This window comes from Odocoileus virginianus, chromosome 2, assembly GCF_023699985.2.
Source record: "Odocoileus virginianus isolate 20LAN1187 ecotype Illinois chromosome 2, Ovbor_1.2, whole genome shotgun sequence".
NCBI lineage: Eukaryota > Metazoa > Chordata > Mammalia > Artiodactyla > Cervidae > Odocoileus > Odocoileus virginianus.
The window spans coordinates 92,485,195-92,509,770 of NC_069675.1; the positions used below are offsets into that span (position 1 = coordinate 92,485,195).

The window sequence follows — 24,576 nt, forward strand, 5'->3', positions numbered from 1 at the left end:
CTCCATTTTCTCTTGAATTTTGCAAAACAAATGACATGGTGGATGTTTTTCTTGATCCCAAGTTATTTATAGAAGCCCAGAATCCAAGCGACTGTCCAGCCCATCCCTCAAGATCCAGTGAGGGGGCCACTGGCATGATCTGTTGATGCTGGCAGGTGGGCAGGAGGGTCAGGTCTGGGACCAGGTCTCACCTCCCTGTGACCGTGTGCCTGGGAGGTGAGGTGCTGGTCACCGACCCAGGTGCAGGCGGAGGATGGCTATGGCCATAGCCTCAGTAGGACCTCCGCAGACCCAGAGCGGCGGGCCCTTGACCTTCATTGTTTTCCAGGGCCTGGCCTTCCCCCACCCCATGGAGGAAGCAGGAGCTCCATGCTGCCGGCATTTCCTGTCATTCCCTTCACTCTTCATACCTCTCCGATTCTAAATTTCAGAAGTAATTTGTCAGTCTAGAGGCGGGAGTCATTAATAACCATTATTTAGAACTGTCGAGTCTTCCTCTGTGTGTGTGTGTGTGTGTGTGTGTGAGTTAAGCATTCAAAAAATTGGCCTTGTTGGTGGCAAACAGGGCACCTCTATTGACAGATCAGGCACGCCCCACCCCTGCTGGCCTTTCTCAGGTCCGGTTATTCCAAGGCTGTCTTTAATCATCGAAAGGGTGGTGGCAGAGTAGTTAATGCACGTCCTCCTGGAATTCATTAGTATTATTACCAAAGACCGCGTTGTAAATTGTTAATTTTTTTTTTTAACTGCTTGGAAAAAATGTCTATTTCATTTTAATGTACTTAAAGAAAAAATTTCTTTTTCCTCTTCAAACATTTGAAACAGAATAGTTCGGAAGCCGGGACTTGGATCCCAGTGGGGGTGGGCTCTTGAGTGATTGCCCTCAATGATGCTGAAACTCTGTCACCAGCAGGTTGTGGGGTGCAGGTTGAGCCTCCAGACCGTCCAGCAGTGGTTACGGAGAGGATTCGGCATTCAGTGTCTGTTAATGCAGGCTGTTATTCTTTAACATTAAAATTCCACTAAAGGACTAATAATTACTGTTAATATCTTTCCGTGGAAACTTACAGTGAAGGAGCAATAGCAGAAACAGTATTTAAGGGAGAGCTGCCGGCATGAGAAGAATGCAAATAAGTGTTATTAGCCTAATGATTTTGCCGTCGCCATGGTTGTGCAGCAGCGCTGTTGTGAATGTGTCATCCGGCACCCGTGAATTTGGAAAGTGTGTCAAAACACAACTTCAATTAGTTTGCTCTAATTATGGCTCTGGAGAGTTTGTAACTACATCACTCCTCATTAAAAGAGATTTTCTTATATGGATTAATGTAATATACAAAGGAAAGTTTCAAAGTTCCCAACGCCATTTGCTCCCGCAAGGAGCAGGCTCCGAGGAGGCACTCTGGATCCCGGGTTTTCCGCTGCCCGCTCGGCTGGGTGGGGGGCTGGGCCCAGGGGGGTCGCATGGCCGGCTCTTCCGTTCCTGCCGGAAGTAGCCCCTGCCAACGGAGCTCTGGCCACACCCACGTCCACAAGAGGGTAACTGAACCCATCTCCAGCTTCTAGAAGAGAAGCGCTAATCGGAAACCATCAGGATGCCCGCCCCCACCCAAGCTCCTCTGTGGAGTCTGGAAGCAGAAAGATCTCCGGACCCACCGTGGTCAAGTACAGGGTGCGAAGTCAGCCTTTGGCCCCATTCCGGGAGCCTTGGGGGAGCTGGCACGGGAAAACGTGTCACTTTTGGTCACGCAGAAGCACGTGGTGCCTGCGAAATGTCTTAAGTCTTTTTCATAGAGTGAAAAACAAGACTTTAAGGAAATGCAATTCTCTGTCCAAACCGATAGGTCGCTATAAAGGCTATTGCTGAGCCACTGCCATCTCTAAAGAAAGAAACCAGATTCGCATTTTCTTGTCCCGTTCACCCCCCGGCCTTCACCAGCGGTGGTCCACAGTGGCCAGCTTGGCACAGCCCCCTGGTGCAGGGTCGGGTGGGGGTGGCGTGGGCGACAGCTCAGGGCCGCTTCCTCAGGCTCTGCTGCCCAGCCCTTCGTCCGGCTCCGGAGCAGCTGGCCGTAGTGGCAGAGTGATGTGCCGGCTTGGGGAGTCAGGGATGCATTTTGAACCCACAAGGTGAAGTTTAGAATGCTGCTTGAGGAGGCCTGGGTCTGTTGCCTCTCCCCTCCAATTTATTTGCAGGATGCAGAAAACCAACAGTGCAAAATGATGCAGCTTTAAATACATTTTTGTTAACCGTTAGGTGTCCTATTTGTTACTTTTGATGAATACAAGGTAGGTGTGTCTGTGTGTGTGTGTGAGATGAGTAACTCGGCCTTGAGACTACTCACAAGCAGTGTCATGTCCAGTAAGTTACATCATTTCTCTGAGCCTCAGTTTCCTTGTCTGTAAAATGGGGGTAAGAATAGCTTCTCTGCAGGGTTGCTGTGAGAGCCAATCGAGAAGACACATGGAGGGGCCGTGCTGGGCACACAGTGGGCACCCACGTGTGTGACTTTCTGGCTTGGTCCAGGGTTTGTTTCCGAGTTTCCTCTGGGCACAAGCAGCCAATCCTCTTAGACCTTTCTGTCGTCCCCATCCAGCCCCTTTCAGCCTTGATTGCCAGCATCCCCAGCGAGTTCCCAGAGCATCGGGCTGGTTACAGGCCTGCTCCCCTGCAGAGCTGTGCTCACAGGTGAGCAGCTGGGAAGGGGTTAAGATAGTAATTGTGTAAGTCTTCCAGGCTTTCTCCCAGTTCTGCGATAATTTGATGAAGAACTTCACCCTAATTAAATATTCAAATTAGGAATAAGTGTCAATATGGCTTCCCATTGCCTGGAATGATGATTAATTGTATTCAAAACTCTAGTGGCCCACTGTAATCTAAACTGAACCGTTGTTCTTGATTATTTCTGCACCACACTTGCCATGTTTTTGTTTTAAGATTTAAACTAGTAATTGATTTGCCATATGCCGTCGAGCTGCACATACTTTAAAGTTATGCGTTTAGGAACTTGGGGAGTTTGGAACTGAAATTTCCTAGTCTTGCAGAGGCAGCCCTTTTATTCCTGGTCCACTGCAGAGTGATTTGGTTGGAGGGTGCGTGTCTGTGCATGTGTCGGTTGTCGTCCATGAGGAAAACTCATTATATAGTCAAGTCAGTAGGTTGAAGTTATGTTGATCATGGCAGATGGGTTGCTTGAATGGAAAATGAACAAGTCTGCATTTATACTTTTGTGCTTCTGCCGTCTCGGTTAAAGCAACATGGCAGAGTGGAAAAAGCATGAACTCAAATCCTAGCCCAGTCAATTCCTTTAGCTTTGTGACCTTGGACAAGTTCCTTAACCTCTCTGAACCTTCTTTTTTCCTACTGGTAGAACCTCCCCTGGGTTGTGAAGATTAGAGGTGAGTGAGAAGCATGAAGAATAGTGCAAGTTTTCAGTAAGGGGTGACTGTCGCAGTCACAGGTGATTCCAGGAGCAAAGCCTTCGGTGGCCCCCATGCCTTGAGACGTGTGGAAACGATGTCCGTCTTCTCTCACTGCAGGAGTCTCTGTTGTCCCTCTCTTACTTTGTGACAGGTCTTAGGTCATTGTCTTGACTCTTGAGTTGCAGTTGCTGTTCCGTTGCTCCATCCTTCTCTCCCCCACCACATTCTTCCCACTGGGCAGGTAACACCATGACTCCCACGTAGATGGGTACTTCACAGGGCCTAGTCGAAGGCCTGGTGTGTGGTAGTTGCTGAACGAATGTTTGTTTTGTTTTATGCCATTGTTTTAAAATTGAAGCATGTAGCTTTATAGTTTTCTATTTGTGTATCTTGTGATATTTAGAATTTTTAACCGTTATAGAGGGGCTTCCCTGGTTTCTCAGGGGCTTCCCTTTTTACCAGGGGCTTCCCTGGTAAAGAATCCACCTCCACCTGCCAATGCAGGAGACTCAGGTTTGATCCCTGGAGAAGGAAATGGCAACCCACTCCAGTATTCTTCCCTGGAGAATTCCGCCCATGAAGCCTGATGGGCTGCAGTCCACAGGGTCGCAAAAGAGTCAGACGCGACTTAGCGACTAAGCACGCACATGCTTTATGATAGAGGGAATTTTTATATGTGCTTCAATTTACTTACAGATATATCTAAAGGGGAACGACGCGTCTTAATTGGGTTTGGGGTTTTTTTAATCATTTTTTAAAGACTTTATTTTTTAAAGAAGTTTTAGCTTTACAACAAAATAGGTACAGAGATTTCACGACCACATTTAGCTTCCTCCATGGTCAACATCACTCACCAGAATGGCTATTTCCTTTTTATTTTTAAAAGAGGAACCTACGCTGTCACATTGTAGTCACCATAGTTTACTTTAGGGTTCACTCTTGGTATTGTGCTTTCTTTCAGTTTGCACAAACGTATGATGACATATGTTAATCGTTATATTATCATAAATGGTGTTTTCACTGCCCTAAAAATTCTCTGTGCTCTTCCTGTTCATCTCTACTTGTGGCCCCTCTGGCAACTACTGGTCTTTTTCCCGTCTTCATAGTTTTGCCTTTTCCAGAATGTTGTAGAGTTGGAATCATACAGCATGTAGTCTTTTCAAATTGGCTTCTTTCATTTAGCAATAGGCACTTATCATTTAAAAAAAAAACTCTCAAGAGCCAAACACAGTGCTGGGACATACAGTAGGAGTTCAATTAAAAACCGGTGGTCTGTGTTGGTCACAGCATAGCAATTCTAGCACCTCCAGGTGCCTCTGGACCCCATGGTCTGTCTCCCCTTGGATGGCATCAATTTATTGGCTATATTTAGAATTAAGCTTCAGGTCTGGGCGTGGAAAGTTTGAGATGGTGAATTGTCATTGCAGAGGAAGTAGGTCCATTGTTTGGTTTTTGTAAAACCTCACTTGACTTCGCTGATGTCATTTACAAAAAGAAAGCAAAAGGTCTCATCATAAGAAAGGGTAGTAAACTTGGCACTCTCTGAAGTTGACTTCAAAATCAGAAAAAAAAAAATCACCCTGCCTAAAAATATTTTAGGGCTCAGGTCATTAAAATAGCTGACTCTATTTTAGTAGAACCTGGTTACAAGAGAATGCAGCATTTTCTCACCTCCCTGGGTCTGCACAGATCTGAATAGTAACGTAGGATCTCGGTCTGGAAGCACAGGGGACCTGGTGCAGAGAGTCTACCTGTGAAGTCTTGGAGGAGGCTGTGCATGCTGGCCAGGCCCTTCCAGCTGAAAATGATTCATTTTAATTACCTTCCTGGACGCTCCGTTACCTGAGCATATGGTCCTTAAGAAATCAGCTTCCCCAGACTGTCAGCGAGTGTGGGCAGTGGTCAGGGACCCTGGTTCTGACACCGCTGACCAGCCTTGGAGAGCGGACGCTCGAGAAGGTGCTTATTAAAGTGCCAGCAGGTGCGGCCAAGGCCCCCCTTCCTGTGACTCCCTGGCCCCGCTTGTGCCAGGTGTTTTATAAGAGCCTTTTTCTTCATTAAATGGCATTCATTAAGCACGTCCTTACACCTGGCACAGAAGCTGTGTGTCACAGATGACTTCTTCCCAGTGGTGTTTTGCAGGAATAAAGTGGAATTTCATTTAGCCGTTTGCTGTGTTTCTTTTCCCCCCACCCACCTTAACTCAGTGACTGTGGCTTTTGCATACTACATTCCTCCTCCATCCCTAACCCCATTCTGTGGCTTTCTTTTGCACGTTATCTCTGGTCCTTGTTCCCCAGCAGCCACGTTAGCACCAAGTGCCGTGCAGAACGTTTCTGTAGACCCTAGCTCTTGCAGAAATCCCCTATTGTCTGCCATCTTTGTTTTCTGATAAAAAGGAAAATAATTTCTCATTGAAAGAATTAACATAAAATATATGAAAAGCAAGTGGAAAAAATATTTGCTCTGACCTCAGACAGTGATTTGTGTCATCTACACCATGGGCATCATCCTGCCCCCCAGTCTTACCATGAGCCCAGGGTCATCACTGCTCTGAGCAGGCACGTCCTTCCAGGTCATTTTCATCCTGGGGCACGTGTGTATCTGTTCCCCATAGGAAGATGTCATTCTTAGAGCGGGTTTTGTATATGTCATTCGCCAATTTGGTTTTCGTTTTGTTCCCTTTTATTTCAACCTAACAACCATGTCTTTGAGATATGACCATGTTGACGTTCGTATAAAAACATCCAGCTCATTCCTTCTCCTTGGTCTGTCCCGCTAGCATTGTATGTACACTTTCCCAGTTCCCTGCTCTTACAGACACCACCCCAAGGATCCAGTTTCTGCATCTTGCTGTAGCCAAGATCACTCTCTGCATACAACCTGTGCCCAAGTTCCTCACTTAGCATCATGTCATAAACACCATCCCCCAGTTCTGCCCAGAAAACCTGTAAACATCATTTTAAGTCTGTAAAGTATTCTGACATCTCACAATGTTATTTCCAGTTTTTGAGTAGAGCATCGTAACTCAGAGCTGAATTTTGTAATTTGCCCCGTCAGGGTTCAGATCCAAGCTCTGCGCCCTCAGGCCAGCTGCTGAACCTTTCTGAGACCTCCTGTCCGATAGAGATGATCTCAGTGCCTAGTCGTAGGATTCAAGCAGGATCACATGATGCCTGTGCAGGGTACGCCCTGCGAAAATGTCAGTGAACGTTACTTTACTGTTTTTATCTTAAGTAAGTCATCTCTCATGTTTCAGATTGCTTCCTCGGGCGAGGTTTCCAGAGGGAGAGAATAGACACTGGTCTTTTTGTCCCGTTGCTTCCCCATTCTTCGGTTTTAATTTTGAATCACCTGCAGCATGTTTTAATGTATTTCTTTCAGGGAAAGGGACATGATCTTCTTTGTTGTCATGTTCACATATAAAAGACAACCTGGGATTCAGAAATGTTTCATCTGTTCAGCATTCTTTCCCTTCCTAACTCTGTGGCTCCCTAGCCTTCAGCATGTCGTGTAACAGGAAAGGTGTGAGGTCACCATCAGTGTTTGCTGGGATTCATCGTGGGTCTCTGTTTACTGCCCTTTCCGGAATACTGTGAACCCCATTGGCTTCTTTATCTAGGTCTTTTTTTCCTAAGATCAGGAAAGTGTTTTCAGCTTTGCTGAAATATACTAGGTGCACAATAGAGTGCACATATTTAAAGTATAACTTGATGAGCTTTGACATAGGTAGGTATACACCTGTGACACCATCACCAAAATCAGGATCGTGAATGTATCCACCACCCCCAAAAGTTTCTCTGTGCCCCTTTGTAATATATCCTCTCTCCTCAGCCAGCAACAGATCTTCTTTCTAACCCTATAGATTAATTTGCATTTTCTAGAATTTTATACAAGTGGAATCATACCATGTGGATTCTTTTTTGTCTTTCTTATTTTACTTCGCATCATCATCCTTAGATTATCCATCTTACAGGTATCACTAGTTCCTTTTTGACTGCTGAGTAGTATCCATCGTATGGCTGGGCCACAACATGTTTATCCAGTCACTTGTTCCTGGACATTTGGCTTGTTCTTAGCTTTTCACTTTTACATATAAAGCTGCCCAGTACATGTGTATTGGCATCTTTGTAAAGATATATGCTTTTGCTTCTCTTGAGTGAAAATCTATCCATGTAATGGCTGTCTTGTACCAAGGGTATGTTGAAGTTTTTAAGAAACTGCAGACAGTTTTCTGAGGTGGTTGTACCATTTTACATTCCTACTAACAGTGCATAGGCGTTCTAATTGCTCCTTATCTTTGTCTGCAATTGATATTGTTGGTCTGTTTAATTTTTGTTGTTCTAAAAGATGTGTAGTAACGTCTCATTGTGGTTTCATCACTAGTGATGCTGAATATTTTTTCATGTACTAATTAACCATTTGTGTACTTTTCTTTAGTGAAATGTCTGTTTAAATCATATGGTCTTTTTAGAACTGGCTTATTAGTCTTCTATTAGGCTGTAAGAGTTCTGCATATATCCTAGTTATAAGTCAGATGTGTGTTCACAGATATGTTCTTTAGGTCCTTAGCTAGCCTTTCAATTTCTGTAATAGCACCTTCTGAATAACAAGAGTTTTAAGTATTGGTGGAGTCCTGTATATCAACTGAAAATAGTTTGTGCTTTTTTGTGTCCTGTGTAAGAAGTCTTTGCCAAACCTAAGTTCACAAAGATTTTCTCCTGATTTTTCTTTGACAAGAGGCCACTCTACACCTGGCCAGTCGAGATGCATTTAAATAAAAAGTATCAAATCCTGGGCCTGGACTTAATAATTTACACCTTCCTCTTTTCTGGAATGGTTCTGTGAATCTCTTGGGTTTTTTTATGTATGTGTGTGGTGTGAGGTAAGTGTCAAGGTTTCTTTTTTTTTTTTTCTTTGCATGTGGCTATCCAGTTGTTCCAGCACCATTTGCTAAAAAGATTTCTATTTCCCCACTGAATTGTCTTGGCACCTTTGTTGAAAATCCATTGGTCATGTATGTGTAGGTCTGTTTTTGGACTCCCCATCTGCTCTATTGCTCTATATGTCTATGTTTATGCCAGTACCACACTGTCTTGATTACTGTAGCTTTACACTAAGTCTTGAAATCGGGATTTATTTAGCTCTGAGTCTCTGTATTGATTTTGCTTGGAATGTTGGCAGCCCTGTTGACTTCCATATTTTGTTGATTGTTGGTTGGTTGGATTTTAATCAGGCAAGCGCTCAACTTTTTTTGGGGGGGGAGGCGGTGTCACTTTTAGTTGTCCTGATTTCTTTCTAACACCTAGAATGTTCAGGTTGGTCTTTGTTCTCCATATTTATCATATTTTCCTCATCATGATCATCTTTGTTTTCTTTCTTTCTCTGCATTCTGGACACTCAAGGGGAGTGGGGATTTATCCATGATGCTGCTGATTTAGTTTTCAGGGGTTTTATTTCTTTATTATTTCTAATGCAGATAGCTTTTTCTGCATCCTACAGTAAACTTTTTTCCCAGAGGGTAATGTTCTTTTTCTCTGGCTATGTGACACTTTTTTTTTTACAGGCCCTCACAAGGAGATGTGTTTGTAGACTGGGTATTGGCCAAAGGACAGGCTGTGTGCGTGCCTCATTCCCTCCCCTCATCTCTCCTGGGCACTCATGATTTGAATGATTCATCTTGCGAATCTTCATTACTTTTCTCTATTCTCGTTAGCTTTTGTAGATCCTTGGTGACTGGAGGCTAGCTGGAGCTATCACTGGCCCTACAAGTCATGTAGTCCTGGTGTGTTTTTAAGACATGTATCATTTTATCCTCCTAGTTTGAATTTTTTTTTTCATTAAGTACTTTCAACTAACAGTTCTTTATACCAGTGAAAGTGAGTGAGCAAATGGTATTTCTCGTTGTGGAGGAGATTGTTATTGTTGTTCAGTCACTCAGTTGTGTCCAGCTCTTTGCGACCCTATGGATGCAGCACGCCAGGCTTCCCTGTCCCTCTCTCTCCCAGAGTTTGCTCAAACTTACGTCCACTGGGGGAAATGCTGTTTAAAAATCTAGAGTAGCCTGTCATTCTGACTCAGGAGGCTTAGGTCTGGGGAACATTCTGATCCAGAGGTTGTACAACCAGACCTCTGCCTCCGCCCGACTGGCTGGATGTTGAGTCTTCTGTAGAGTTAAGGTTAACACATTATCCCCTATTAGTAGTTTTCAAACCTTTTGGTCTAGGACTTTTGTTTGTTTTGATGTGGACCATTTTTAAAGCTTATTGAACTTGTTACAATATTGCTTCTGTTCTTTATGTTCTGGGGTTTTGGTGTTTTTTTTTTTTTTTTGGTCTTGAGGCATGTGGAATCTTGGCTCCCCGATGAGGGATCAGATCTGCACCCCCTGCACTGGAAGGTGAAGTCTTAACCATTGGACTGCCAAAGAAGTCCCAAGGTCTTAAAAACTGAGGATTCCTTCTTGCTGGGGAAAAACAAGTTAAGAATTAAGACTAAGTTTTGTTTATGTAGGTTATATTTATCTATATTTATTGTTATCATTATTTAGTTGCTATGTCATGTCTGACTCTTTTGCAACTTGATGCACTGTAATCCACCAGGCTCCTCTGTCTATGGGATTCTCCAGGCAAGAATACTGGAGTGGGTTGCCATTTCCTTCTCCAGGGGATCTTCCCAACCCAGAGATCGAACCTGCATCTCCTGCATTGCAGGCAGATTCTTTACCACTGAGTCACCAGAGAAGCCTTGTCTATCTTTACCTTATAAAAATTAAAATTCAGAAAAATGTAAAACATGAGACTACCTATGCAAACATCAGAGTGAAGATAGCCTCATGAATCACACAGCTTCTGTAAGTTTTTTCTGCCTACTTGTGAGGATGGAAAAGGAAATGGCAACCCACTCTGGTACTCTTGCCTGGAAAGTCCCATGGATGGAGAAGCCTGGTAGGCTACAGTCCATGGAGTCACAAAGAGTCGGACTCAACTGAGCAACTTCACTTTCACTTTGTAGGATGAGTGAGGGGAAAAGACCAGTGATGTCATATTATTATGAAAGTAGCGGTGACCCGATGGACTCCCAGAGTCTGAGGAGCCTCTTGAGATCCCCAGAGCACACTCAGAAAACTGCTGTTGGAAGGCAGTCTTAGTTTAAAACGCAGCAGAAAACAATGGCAGTTGTGATTTTAACACCACAGAGTGCGTTGGTTGCAAGGGTGCGTGTCAGGGCTGGGACATAAAAGTAACATCCATCTCTAACCACGGGGCCACCTCTGCCATTCCAGCAGCCTCCAGCCCCTCGGTGCCGCCCTCTGATGGTCTGAGCGGAGAGCGGGCATCGTGGCTGCCTGGGCAGGGCCATCTTCATTACATGTGGCCACTGGGTTCAGAAGATTAATAGCAACATTTTAAAAATTCACACAGACCTGGAATCAGCACGAGAAAATACAGATTTAAATTAACAAGGAAAAAGCAGAATCCCATCAAAGGAAATAAATCGTACTGGCAACTATTGTCACATAATAAAATGTATTCTATAACTGAAGGGCTTTTATATGGAGCTGTCTGCGGGTTAGTGGCCATGTTAATTGAATAAGGTGCCAAAGACTGACTTGGGGGAGAAAAATGAAATTTCTCTCAGCCTCTATTTAGCAGGAGCTGTTGTCAGCAGCACGTGCGATACTCACCTATTTGTTACAGAACATCCAGGGCCCCTGAAGATGGACATGATGGCTCTCGGGGTGCGCCCAGTCTCCTCTGGGCTGTCCCAGGGGCAGGGGCAGGGGCGGAGAGCTTAGTAAAGCTCCCCTAGGATTCAGGGGCTGTTCTAGTTGGAATTCTCCAGTGACTGAACAGATTTTTGGAATCATGATCCATCATTTGAGTCAAGAGGCAGAAATTCTTGGCCTCTAATGGTCAGTACCCTGTGCCAAACTGCTGGGGATGATAGGTGCCCCCCGAGACAGAGCCATTTGTTCTAGGGTTTACTTCTCTTTGGTCTGCTGGTAATCTTTATGAATGCACTTAAAATAAAAAATATAATCCTCTAGATCAACACAGAGTGGTCTGGAGGGATCACAGAGTGATCAACAACGTTGAAATGATGCCAAGTGAAACTGGGGTCCACGGGCACCCCAGCCAGCTTCGTGTTCACCTGAGCGTTTAGTGCCATGATCTATTGAAGTGTCTGGCTCTTTCTTTCTTTCTTTTCTTCTTTCCTTTCCTTTCTTTCTTTCTTTCCTCCTCCAGTAACCCCCAGTGTCATAAGTTGGGCATTACTTCAATCTCATTAGACAATCAGGTTATGGAAAATAAGCCAAAGAGTGTTGGGTTAACTGATTACAATTCCAAGTGTAAAAATAAGGGTTTTATATTTTTTTTCTCAGTAGATGGCTATGGTAATGGGCATGGGCCCAGGCTATTAGTCTTCTAAAATATTTCAAGTAACTAAAACATTTTATCAGTTGGCTGTACAATAATTTTTTAAGTAGTCCCCTATTTGATCTCTAATTTAACTCAAGTTTTTCAGCTTTATAAGCAGTGCCATGATGAATATAATTCTTGTTTGCATAAAAATATTCATGAATCAGAAATAGTCACATTTTCCAAATTGTTAACCAACCTAGCCCCAGGGTTGAAAAGACGAGTGGGAAGCCCTCCCCAGTGATCTCAAATTGCAGGTCAGAGTTAGATTCATTCATTCTTTCAGCAGCATTGGGTGATCTTGTCGGGTTCTCCCTGATGCTTTTTTAAATGCCCGCTGTGTGCCAGCCACTGTTGTAGACACTGAGGATGTGGTAGAAAGCGCCACTGAGATCATGTTCTGGTGGCATATAAGCAAATCAGCAATCCTACAGAGCTGGAAGGGCTGTGCAGAAAGAGGGAGGTGATGAGGGGAGAGCCACAAGTGGAGGCGGGAGTGGGGGGCTTCCCCAGCAGGGCCTCATACAGGAGGAAACAGCAAGTGCAAAGCCCCAAAGCAGGAATGAGAGTGGGGAGGGGAGGACCAAAGGCAGCGGGTGAGGCTGCAGGATGTGAGTGCCGGGACCACCACCAAGACCAGGGCAGAGAGGAGGGATGGGCCTGGAGAACTGGCAGGGCCTGGCAACCATGGGCAGAGCGGGGCTCAGCTTTCCTTCTAGTGCAGGGGGAAGGTACAAATACACTGTCATAGTCCTTTACTGAGGCCCTCGTGACAGTGATAGCCGCTCAGTCGTATCTGACTCTTTGCGACCCCGTGGACTGTAGCCCCTCAGATTCCTCTATCCATGGGATACTCCAGGCCAGAATACTGGAGTGGGTAGCCATGTCCTTCTCCAGGGGATCTTCCCATCCAGGGGTGGAACCCAGGTCTCCCGTACTGCAGGCAGATTCTTTTCCCTCTGAGCCACCAGGGGAGTCCCGAGGCCCTCATGAGTGGGACTTAATGCCAGGGAAGCAGGAAGGGGAAGAATCAAGATAGAAGTTGTGCTCCCCTGTGCTCAGTGCATCCTGGTTCTGTGCTGTTGGCTCTGCCTGCGTCTGTGCACTGGGGGGCAGCCCGCCCATGCTGAAGGGCACCCAGCTCCTGCTGCTGGCGCTGGGATTTGAACCTGTGTCGGCTGGACATCCGGGTAGGTAGTCTTCACCAGCACACCTGCTCTGCCTTTCCAGGGAGATGGTTGGGCCCTTGGTTGTCCACGTCTGTATGTAGCTCTTCCCTTGTTACTGGGTTAGACTGACTGTGACCAGTCGTCAGGGTCACTGAGCTAGTAAGTGGCATAGAGGTTGGGTCCCTGGCACCATCGCTTTCCCAGGTGGACCCCAGTTTCCTGGTTGAATGATCTCAGCCTGTGTACGGATGGTAAAGATGGTCCATCAGGGTGACTCTGAGATGCTGATGGTGACCCCCAGGGGACTCGTGGACCTTGTCGTAAATTCTAGCTCCCTCTCTGTCGGCTTTGCCTTGGAGGGCCTATAAGTGATTGTTTCTACCTAAAAAGCTTGCTGAGAGGATCTGGCAGGTGATGTCCATGGAGGAACCCAACCCAGTGCCTGGCAGGTGGGCGCCCACCAGACACAGAGGAGTTAAGACATGTTGCGCTCTGAGGTTCAGCTGACCACTGGGCCAGTCCTGCCCATCCTCACTTCCAGGCTGATCTGACACCAAGCCCCTGGGTCACTCCCCCTTCATTCAATTTAAACCTCGGGTGCCCTGTCCCCTCAGCCCGAACTGTCCACTCTCATTAACAGGAGACCCTGATGTGCCTCCTGTCCCCATGTCCCTTCCTCCCCATGTCCAGTAACCAGAGAAGTGATGATGCCAAAGCAGCTGTTTGTTGTGTGGGGTCCCCTCCCTTCAGCCCTCTCTGGCCGGGGGTCTTCCTGCTGCTCTACACCCCCCCACCCCATCAGCCACCAGAGCTGAAGCTTTTGGTGACTTGGCTTCAGTTGGACAGATTCCTGTTGAGCAATTAGCCTCTAAAAGAATCAGGCCTGTGACTTGAATTCTCTTGGAATTTCCCACCTAACTGCATCAGCCCCACGTTGTCTGTCTGTCTGTCGTATAGTGATCAGAACCTTTTCTTTCCTTTTTTTCCCTTGTGAATTCCTGGTCACTGCCATCACTGACTTCTTACGTCTGACTTGTTTTCCTCTGTAGTGATGGGGAGTGGGGTGTGTGGTGTATTGGGTCTCCTAGAGACCCCTGAGTCTAACTGAGCAAGCCCACAGGCAGAAATGCAATAGCGGAGGCAGCAGCAGTTCCTGTCCAAAAAGACACAGGGGTTTTAGTGGAGTCGGTTCAGCACTCTTAATTGTTCAGTGATCGTCTGCCCTGGGGAAGAACCTGTCCTAGAAAATGGGGTACCAACTTGATGAGAGTTGGCCCTGCCCTTGAGGTGAGAGAGGACATACAGGCACCCATTCCTGCCCGGGACGAGCCCAGGAAGGGCTTTTATCAAACGAGGATGCTCAGATGGAGTCTCGAAGGACCAACAGGAGTTTGGAGAGGAGGTGAGGAGCAGGTGGAGACCGTAGGAGGAGGGAGCAGAGTGGATGAAGGATCAGGCTAAGGTGGACCCAGAGAATCACAAGACTTTCACGCTTCCTGGTGGAGGCAGGAGTGACAGGAGTGTCTGGAGAGGGGACTAGTGTGTGAGGATGGCTCAGACCAGGGCACAGGTGGCGGTCAGGCTGCCCAGGGAAAGTGTGTGGAGCGAGAAGAGAGCTATACCAGAACCCTTGCCAACAGCAGCCCACAAAGTGGAGGAGGAGCCAGCCGGGGCCAGCTGCGAGGGAGGAAGAGAACCAGGTCCCAGGGTGCGAGCAGAGGGGAAGGGAGATGCGGTCTGCAGGGTGCGGTCAGCCAGGCAAGACCTGATGCCGTCGAAAGGCAGGAAGGTTTGGACGGGGACGTCCTCGTGGATGATGGGGCAGCTGTGGAGCCAGGCAGCTTGGTTCTCTGATCTACGCTTCTTAAGTTCCATGGGTCATAGAATCCCCCTGGAACTGTCCGTTTAGAGGATCACAGCAGGAGATTTGGGTGGGAAGCACTGAGTCTGCACACAGTAGGTGCTGCCTAACTGCTTGCAGTTCCATGATCATCCCCATTTTCCCGTCTACAGTACATCTCAGTACATCACTTTCCCACAGGGAGGTAATCTTTTAAAGTTGTTCAGCTTAAAAAAACCCTTCAGGATAAAGGTAGAACTTGTACAAGGACCTGCGTGCAGTGACCCTAAAGTGCTGTCTCCAGCCGAGTCCCCCACCGTCCCCCAGGCCTTCAGGCCCTAGCCAGCCCACCTCCTTCCAAGCTCCCCCCCTCCACCGGCCACACCTCCTGCTGCTTAGGAGTTACCCCAGAGCCCCTCCTTGCCCACCATCCCCAGCTCCCAGGGGGAACAGCACTTCCTGGGGGAGCCCGGAGAGTCTTCCTGTTCACGCCACATCAGCCACGGCTCCTATAACCTGGTGGACCTGTTCCTGTCTCCTCCTACAGGGTTCAGTTCAGTCCAGTCGCTCAGTCATGTCTGACTCTTTGCAACCCTGTAGACTGCAGCATGCCAGGCCTCCCTGTCCATCACCAACTCCTGCAGTTTACTCAAACTCATGTCCATTGAGTCAGTGATGCCTTCCAACCATCTCATCCTCTGTCGTCCCCTTCTCCTCTTGCCTTCAATCTTTCCCAGCATCACGGTCTTTTCAAACGAGTCAGCTCTTCACATCAGGTGGCCAAGGCATTGGAGTTTCAGCTTCAACATCAGTCCTTCCAATGAATATTCAGGACTGATTTCCTTTAGGATGGACTGGTTGGATCTCCTTGCAGTCCAAGGGACTCTCAAGAGTCTTCTCCAATACCACAGTTCAAAAGCATCCATTCTTTGGCGCTCAGCTTTCTTTATAGCCCAACTCTCACGTCCATAACATGACTACTGGAAAAACCATAGCCTTGACGAGACGACCTTTGTTGTCAAAGTAATGTCTCTGCTTTTTAATATGCTGTCTAGGTTGGTCATAACTTTCCTTCCAAGGAGTAAGCGTCTTTTAATTTCATGGCTGCGGTCACCATCTGCAGTGGGGGAGCTCTGCAAAAGCAGGGCCCCGTGTGTTCTGCCACCCTGAGTCCCCCCTCCCCAGGTCTGGGTTGACTGGGCCAGGGCTCCCTTGGCCATCTCTGACAGCTGTCTAGCTGATCTTGCTCTGTCTTCTCAGCCAAAGAGGAGGCTCCCCCTACATGCTGTCACCCAGGTCGGCCTGTCGTCTGAGGTTCCGCCAACACCTGCCTCCTCTGCAAGCCTGCTGGAGTGCTGCCGTACTGTGCCAGCATTTTGTGTCCTTAGTTAGGTGGGGCATACCTTCTTAGGGCTTTCGGGGCTCAGCGGTCTCAGGGCATGGCAGTGCTGAAGCTCAGTTCTTCCCCGGCTCCTGGAAAAGCCCTCGGGGTACAGTGGGTGCAGCGCTGGCACGTGGGGCACACCACAAGTGTGCAGCCAGTGCATCACACAGGCCCCCGTTCTGGAGGACCCCACTCTGGGTTCAAGGCTCTGCTATTGCCATCTTGAAATGCTTAAAGATATTCCACCCAGGTCCCCACGTTTTCACTCTACACCAGGCTGGGTTCCTCCTTGCAGGGCTGGTATGCAGAGCCAGGAGAGAACCTGGGGATCTGCAGACCCCGAGGCCCCCACTCAGGGCCGGCCGACCCTCTCCACAGGGCTGCCTGTCATTGTTTTAGCTCTGCTCAACCACAACCACAGTCAGTAATTTATTCTTCTGTTTGCTCAGCTCTGCTGACTGAGTGCTGCGGTCGGAGGCATCGATCACCTGCTTCAACCCTCTGCAGCTCTCCTTCCCCTCCCAGGGTTCCCAAAGCAGCCCATCCTCAGAGTCACTGCTGGCCTGGTTCCAGGGATTTCTGGGCTCCACCCCCTACCCTGCCTCAGGCCTCTGAGCAGACTCCCCAGGTTGGGGAGCTGAGTCTGTTGTTAGCGAGCTCCCAGGTGTCTCGAGTACTGCCTCTGTGCTCCGGTGGGCAGAATAGAGTTCGAGAAGCTTCATCCAAGCAGATAGATCCCAAAGCCCATAGTGTGGCTTCTGGCACCCTTTCCAGTCTGGCTGTGGCTTTGTTTCCCACTCTAGCCCTGCAGCAAAGTGGCCCCCTGACTGCCTGTACGTAGGTTAGGTCCTGTCTCCTGTAACCCACATCCAACTCGGAGGGGCTGTCACCGGAAGCCCTGTGCCCCCGCTTTCAGGCTGAGTGCACAGATTTTATCCTCCTTGGAGCACATTTCCTGGTGCACCCCAGTTTGTTCCAGCCCCTCTGTCCCCTGTAGCCTGGAGCTCCTTGTGGGAAGAGCTCGCCTCTGTGTCCCCCTTTCATCAGGAAGGAGTCGGCAGTGCAAGTTTACAGCACACACATCCCAGTGCCCTGTGGACACTCCCCTCACGTGATGTGTCACTGGTCCCCCCGCACCCAGCAAGGCCCCACCGCCTGCTCCAGCGGCCGGCCCAATGGCACCGGTGTTCACCATCAGGGCTCACCCCACAGTTCAGCCACCTCACTTACAGCCCGTGGCTCTCCTCCTGGACCTGTGGGAACAGGCCCCACCCAGAGAGCCTGCCTCCCAGAGCTGTTCTAGAAGACTATGTGTTTGTTGTATAAAAAGGGCCGCGTGTGGAACGTCAGCTTCCTTTATTTGATCTGTACCCTCCGTCCCAGTCTCTCCTGTTTGGGGAACTACTATGTGCCTGGAGCTCAAGCCGCTGAGCAACTTCAGACTGGCCCCAGTCGTACCATGAAGGGGTGAAGGTCTGTGTCCCGCAGACCTGTTGGTTTTAAGTGTCTTTCCTATTATCGTTGTCTTGTCTTCTCAGCATTCATTAAAAGGCAGCTGATCACACCAAATGGATTATGTGCTTTGAACGAGGACACACTCAGGCTCTGGGCATTGTGAGCCTTAATGGCCAACACCTGCGCCATAAAAGACGCACTGGGTCAATTGATGGTGCTTTCTGAGCATCTGCTGTGTGCTCCCACCTGAGGGGGACGTGTGCCGCTCACAGCAGTTCAGAGGAGCATGCTATTCTGATTCTCAGTGGGCCTCGTTTCCTGGGCTCACCTGGTAATAACCCCTAACATCTTCCTTCACCAAGTGCTTCCCGGGACAGGCATGGAAGCCACTGGGTGGATAACGGGACCAAGACGACGGGACAAACTGAGGCTTGTGTTCAGAGCTGAGCATCCTGGTCCCCTTGGCGTGCTTTGCCCAGTGAGCAGAGATCAGGGTTAAGTCACCCACCTCCTCCAGGCACCTGAGACATCACGTAAGGCTTGGGAAACCCTTTCTTCCTCCTGGATGTCCTTCCCCGTAGGGAAAAGGTAGCTGCCGATGTCCAGAACCTTCTCAACTCCTTGGGGATCTCGAGCTGCTTGGGTAGACGGAGGCCTGCTGTGCTGTGTGCTGTGGGCTGATGGTGGCGCCTGTGCTTTCTGAGCCTCGGGGACTGCACCATGCTCCCAGTAACCTCCTTTTTTCTCCTCTGTCCTCCTCAGGCACATCTCTCTCACGCTCCCCGCTACCTTCCGAGGCAGGAACAGCACTCGGGCTGACTATGAATACCAGCACTCCAATCTCTATGCCATCTCAGGTAGGTGGGCCCCACCAAGGGCCAGCGAGCACCTCTGTGTCCCGGGCACCGCCCGCCGCTGTGCATCTCGCTGGTCGCTCTCCCCCTGCAAGGGGCCTGCTCCCCGCAGGGCCCAGGCCTCCCCTTTCCTCCGTGTCGCCGCAGCACGTAGTGACGGGCCAGATCCTCAGCATGTTTTGAAACTAATGATGAAAAACAGTGTGTGGGTTTCGCAAGCTTGAAGGGAGGTTTCTGGAGAATAGTGACCACATTGTTCACCTGCCAGGTCCAAGCCAGGTTCCCCACAGGGACCGGGGACCGTGCAGACCCAAGGCCCATTGCCGCCTGCCCTCCTGTCCACGTCTGTCCTCACCTCTCATTTCTCAAGACCAGGTTTGCGACCAGAGGGTACACAGGCGGCCTCCCCCCAACCCACCACCCCCACCTTTGTCATATGAGTCTGTGATTTCCGAACTCGACCTTGAAATGGATAGTGTTACCTTGGCAGGAACTTCATCAGTCCCAGTTTTCTTTTTCACCTTCACCCAGAGAGGGAAAAACTTACAAAGCCTTATTACGGAATTGAGATTCATTAGGTGGCAGGCAGTGCAGGTGACTTGCTAAGAGTTGAGGAAACCCACGAACTTGACTCCGATTATACGGGGGCCTCCAGTCGGGGGCCTTGGTGTATCGGGGGAAATGGCACATTGGTGCCACTTACCAGAGCATGCCCCTAATGGTGAGTGACATTTTGAACACAGGAACATGGCATTCATTCATGTACCATAATGAACCGGTTATTTGAAAGGTAATCTTTTTTTCTAAAAATTGCAACTTCAGGGTACTAAATAGATGAACTAGAACAATGGTATAATTCGTGTCAGTATTAGTTTTTCTTGTTATGATCGCTCCCTAATAGGTTTGGAAGGATAAGCAAAGGCCAGTTGTTCCATTTCTGGGTGGCACTCCTGCCGGGAAAGGGGAGTGACACGGAGGTCCCCACAGCCCTCGTCCTGGCCCCATGCCAGCAGCCGAGTCCCCAAGGGGAGCAGGCACGTGTTGTCTGAGAGCAGCGTCTCCAGGGAGAATTTCTTCTGTGCTCTGGCTATTTCAGCAGAGGCGACAAGGAGCATAACAAGTGTGGAAAGATGACCTATTTTGTAGAAAAGCTGACTATTTCCCCAGATGCTTAGTGGCAGAGTGGTGCAAAACAGGCCTGTGAAATCCAGCGGGGTGAAATCCCGCTCTGAATGCACATATAGGCGGCTCAACCAAAGCAGATGCCTTTTCCCCGCTCCAGCTTGCAAATCTTTTTCCAGCCACAGGGTCTGGCTGCCCCCACCTCACCTGGGCGCTCTGATGGCTTCCCCAGCTGTTGACATTTCTGCAGAGAAGGGCCCACGGAGTGAAATCTCTGGTTTGGCAGGAATGTTCCTGTCTGCCCCTGGACCACTGCTTCCTCGCCCCGCAGCTTTGATGAGGTGTTGTCTGGGTTCATTTCAGCTGTTAGTTTAGCAGTACCGGGGTAACAGCCTCAAGACACAGGGGAAACCATTCAGGAACTTCCTGTTACATTTATGTAAGTGGCAGTCAATTGGATTTTATCTTCCAAACAGAGGTAGTTTAGGCCGCAACCCACAGCAGCAGGCAGCTCGGGCCTCCTCAGCGGCTGCAGGCCCCAAATTGCTCCGCCAGGGTCCAGGATTGCTTCATTGTGAGGCTGCCAGGCATGCCCCGCAGGGCCCGCTGGCTCCGTAAGGCCTGCAAGCTCAGCACTGGGCAACCGTGGTGCAGCTGGGAAGCCTGCCCGCCTGCCCGCCCACCAGCAGCCTGCCTGCGAGCCGATCTGGCTAGGGGGAAGCAGAGACACCCTCCCCCCTGTCACCCCCCGTTCCAACAGTGTTTGGCACCGAATGGCACGTCTCAGTTTGGTATTGCGAAGTTAGGGTTTCAAAGGTTTATTCCAGAAACAGTCATGGTAACGGGTGCCCCAGGCCCAGCCCGTGCCCGGTGCCTGCTGCCATGATGGCTGGGGCCCTGCTGGTAATGGATTGAGCCACCACGCTGTTCTCCTTCCAAACCAGCCCTGCACACGTTCGCTGCAGACCTCAGGCCCTGAGCCTTTGGTTCAAACTCCTGGTCTGCTCTGGCTCTTTCCTGAAAACACTTGATTACCGCTCCCTTCATTTGCAGTCCCTTCTTAAGATAAGTAGATTTCCAAACAAGGTAATTAGAAATTTGAAAAGCAGCCCACGTTTCATTTGTACATGAGGTTATTAAAGTAATATTTACTTTTGCGTATTTTCCCAAGGGCGTACTGTTACGATCTCCCCTCTATACTTTCACTGAGACAGTTCATCTGTGTCCTGCCTGCAGTGGAGTGACACTGCTGGGCAGGTCTGGTGCGGACCATGTGTAGCTCTGTCCCCGGCACACAGAGGTGCTCCTGAAACACTGAGAGGAAGGGAGGGAGGAAGAAAAGCTTTTAGCCCATGTCTACCTTGCCCAGAAATACCCTTTATGACATCTCAGGGAGGCGATCATCCTAAATGCTATTTGAGCCCTCCAGCACCTGGGGCCACCACCTCTGAGCAGCCCAGCCCATCTCCGCAAGGTCCTCCTGTGTTCAGCCATGCTGTCTCGCTGTACATTCATATCTGCCCAGTCATTTGGGGTACCACACATCCCATCAGCGATGCGTGCCAACTATTCTCCACCATCCAGCCCATGGGTAGCTCTCTCCTGCCCACAGAATTGGGGTAAGGAACTTCTACAGCCTCTGTACTAAAATCCTGAGATGCTTGCTCCTTTCTCTGCCAGCTATTACCCTCATCAGAATGGCCACAAAGCACAACTTTGATCCTCACACTTCCTCTTCCAGGAATTTCCTCTGGAAAATGCTTACAGATGTGCAAAAAAAGATTTATCCGCAAGGGCGAGCACTGCTGCTTTTTAAATGTAATAATTCAAAAAAAGAGGTGGGGGGTGGATATCCTAAATGTCTAAAACAAAGGCAAGTCGGTTAAATTATGAAACCTCCATACAGTGGCCTTAACTTCTCAAGCATCAAACAAATTTTTTATTTAGATAAAAAGGTGTGCGTGAATACTGCTAAGTGACAACCAGAGTGTGCAGTGTGATCTCATTTTAAGGGATATATCCACAGACCTGGAAATGTATACACCAAGATGTTCACAGTGGTTTTCACTGGGTTTTCCAGCTCTTCTTTTTGTTTCTTTGCAGTGTCTCACTTTTCTATGATAACACATGTTACTCCCATAATAAGAAAAAATACAGGCTTGGGGTTAATTCAGCACACTCTTGGGAAGCTTCCCAAGTGGGCATCGTCTTTTCTGAGGGCTCACAAGCCTTCCTCTGAGTGCTTCACCAGGACTTCCCTATGACTCAGATGGTAAAGAATCTGCCTGCAATTCAGGAGAACCTGGGTTCAATCCTTGGGTTGGAAAGATCCCCTGGAGAAGGGAATGGTAATGCACTCCAGTTTTCTTGCCTGGAGAATCAGTCCCATGCAGCAGAGGAGCCTGGTGGGCTACAATCCATGGGATCACAGAGTCAGACACGACTGAGCAACTAACACTCTCACTGACTCATACTATGCTTTCGAATTCTAATGGAAATCACTCCCAGATCACAGATCAATAGCTTCTTATTGTCCCTTTTTATGGACATGATTGTTTTCTGTTGTTCAGCCCCCTGGACCCTCCTGTCCACTGATGTTCCTCAGAGATCACTGGCCATCTTCTGCATCTGCATCTTCTGGCCCTCCAGTCCCCACCTGAGCCCGAAAGCACCTGGACGTGCCTGCTGTCACCTCACCTTTCTTGCTCCTCAAATCCCCCATCACCATGTTATTCACTCTCTAGGGTTTGAGGATGGTTTTCCTTGAAAGAGTAGATGAAGTAAAATGGTGGGTGCCTGGTGTGGCCCACTCTGTAACCCACCTATATTAGGGTCGGCAAACCACTTTTTAAACTGGTCTCACTTGTGATCAGGATCCGCTGGCAGGCGCATACTTTCCTGATGGTGTTCTCACTGCTGTGTCTCCCTCGGTTAGATGCCCTTGAGGTCTTGTCCCCCGGGAGGACACTCTTCAAGGCCGTGTTGATTTCTCTACATTCTGTCCCAGAGCCCCAGTTCCTGAGTTTCCTTATCAGAACTTCTAGTGACTTAGTTTTCTTTTAAAGAACATCTTCTTGCTCCTGAAAATCTTTTACTTTGGTCCCAGGTGATGGTGTCCTCCCCTCCCCCCTTTTTTTTCTTATCATTTTTTTTTTAGATGTTTATAGATGTCTGAGCACTCATTCATTTCTCTTCCACTTATTCGAGAAAGATTTAAGATAACTCTGAAAACACATGTAGCAAAGTGAAAATGGAAGGGGAAGAGCAGAAGTGAATGAAAATACGGGATAGCAGAGTAGGGTGCAGCCGTGGGTGAAGTTTTGCTTTCATGAAGGGGAGATTCCAGGTTTGGCCTGGAGTCAGCAGTCTTTTTATAGACAACATAGAAACAAGCCAGTTGTTTGGGAAGAACGTTAGCTATTCCCTTTATGAATTCTTCATTATAGAGAGGCCCTGCAAGGTGCTGGAAACAACAGAAGAGTTGCTTTTCAGTGAGCTTGATAAGTATAGATTGTGACATACTCATGTTTGAAACCCTAAATGTTCGGAAGTTGGATGCAGTGATTTTTTTTTTTTAAACTATGCCGAGTCTTCACTGCTGCACACCCACTTTCTCTAGTTGATCAGGGGCTACTCTAGTTGCCGTTCCCAGGCTTCTCATTACAGTGGCTCCTCTTGTTGCAGAGGACGGGCTCTAGGGCACACAGACTTCAGTCATCATGGTGCAAGTGCCCAGTGGCTCCGAGGCACGTGGGGTCTTCCCTGACCAGGGATCGAACCAGTGTCCCGTGCATGGGCGGGGGAGTTCTTAATCACTGGGCCACCAGGGAAGCCCGCATGAGATGTTTCTTAAGAAATGTCCTTGTGCTGGGCATCAGACCAGGGGCTGGAGACCTGGGGGGATCAGGAAAGAGGAGCTCCCCGACATCCTGTCCACCTTGAAGCCTTCCTGTGCTGGAGGTCCCTATAACCGGCAGCTCAGTTCAGAGACCCCAGGATTGTTTTTCCCAACCTAGGAATGTCCCAACCAGTTTCATCAGGTTTTACTTCATGAACAGGGAAACGACACTGTAACGTTCTTTTGTTTTTGTGGTGGTTATAAACCGATTCATAGATCCACGTGAAGAATTTTTTCCCCAAAGAACTTATTTTTCTCCCTTTTGAAAAAATCAACATAGTCATATAAAATAGTAAAATAAAGCAGATGCATATTAAAACCAGCATGTAATAAAGCCAAAGCTCTCCAACTCAGACAGCCCACAGTTTCAGGGTGAGCCACACGCAGAAATGCGTGGAGGCCATGCGGTGCGGGGAAGCACCTTTTAGCGCCTGACAGCTTCATCTGTCCATCAGCACCAGGCCAACCACGTAATGTATTTTGCACGTCATCACTGTTGAGAGTGAAAGGGACATGGAGCTGCCCCAGGACAGAGCCAGAGAACCCCAGCTGACCTGGCCAATTGGGGGTGTGGTCACCCTGCCTTGAGTTTTTCTGGGTTTTTCAGGGTTTTTTTTTTTTTTTTTCTCTTTTTGGTTTTCTTTTTGATTGCTGGAAAAGCCAGCTTATTGCCCTCCACAGCTGTTCCCTCTTAAAAACCAGTCCGTTTTCAAGATGTTTGACATCAGGAAGCATTGAGCATGGACAAACCCGAGTCCATCAGCAGGCAGTGTAGCCATGACCCTCATTCAGAGAGAAGGGGGATTTTACCTGAAACACAGAACCCCGTACCAGCTGTGTGACTCTGACATCAGACCAGGAAAGCGCAAAGCAATTAAAAATAATTAATGATTTCTGAATATCAGCCTTCTCCATGCAGTTTTAATCTAGTCCTCATTTAAATTGGAAGACGGACATTTAATTATCAGTATTATGAAATTCATGATTTATATATTTCACCCAACTGGATAA

General features: G+C 48.4%; 1 protein-coding gene across 5 annotated transcripts in view; it reads left to right on the forward strand.

Moving 5' to 3' along the window:
• MVB12B (multivesicular body subunit 12B) overlaps positions 1-24,576 on the forward strand; it is a 190,577-nt gene that overhangs the window by 91,385 nt on the left and 74,616 nt on the right. For 4 of the 5 annotated variants that reach the window (XM_070453017.1, XM_070453021.1, XM_070453033.1 and 1 more), the window contains exon 7: positions 18,454-18,548. In XM_070453017.1, the coding sequence (XP_070309118.1) occupies positions 18,454-18,548 (95 nt within the window). Of the gene's footprint in view, positions 1-18,453; positions 18,549-22,237; positions 24,465-24,576 lie in introns of those variants that run through there. The other variant, XM_070453027.1, reaches the window with a different exon arrangement.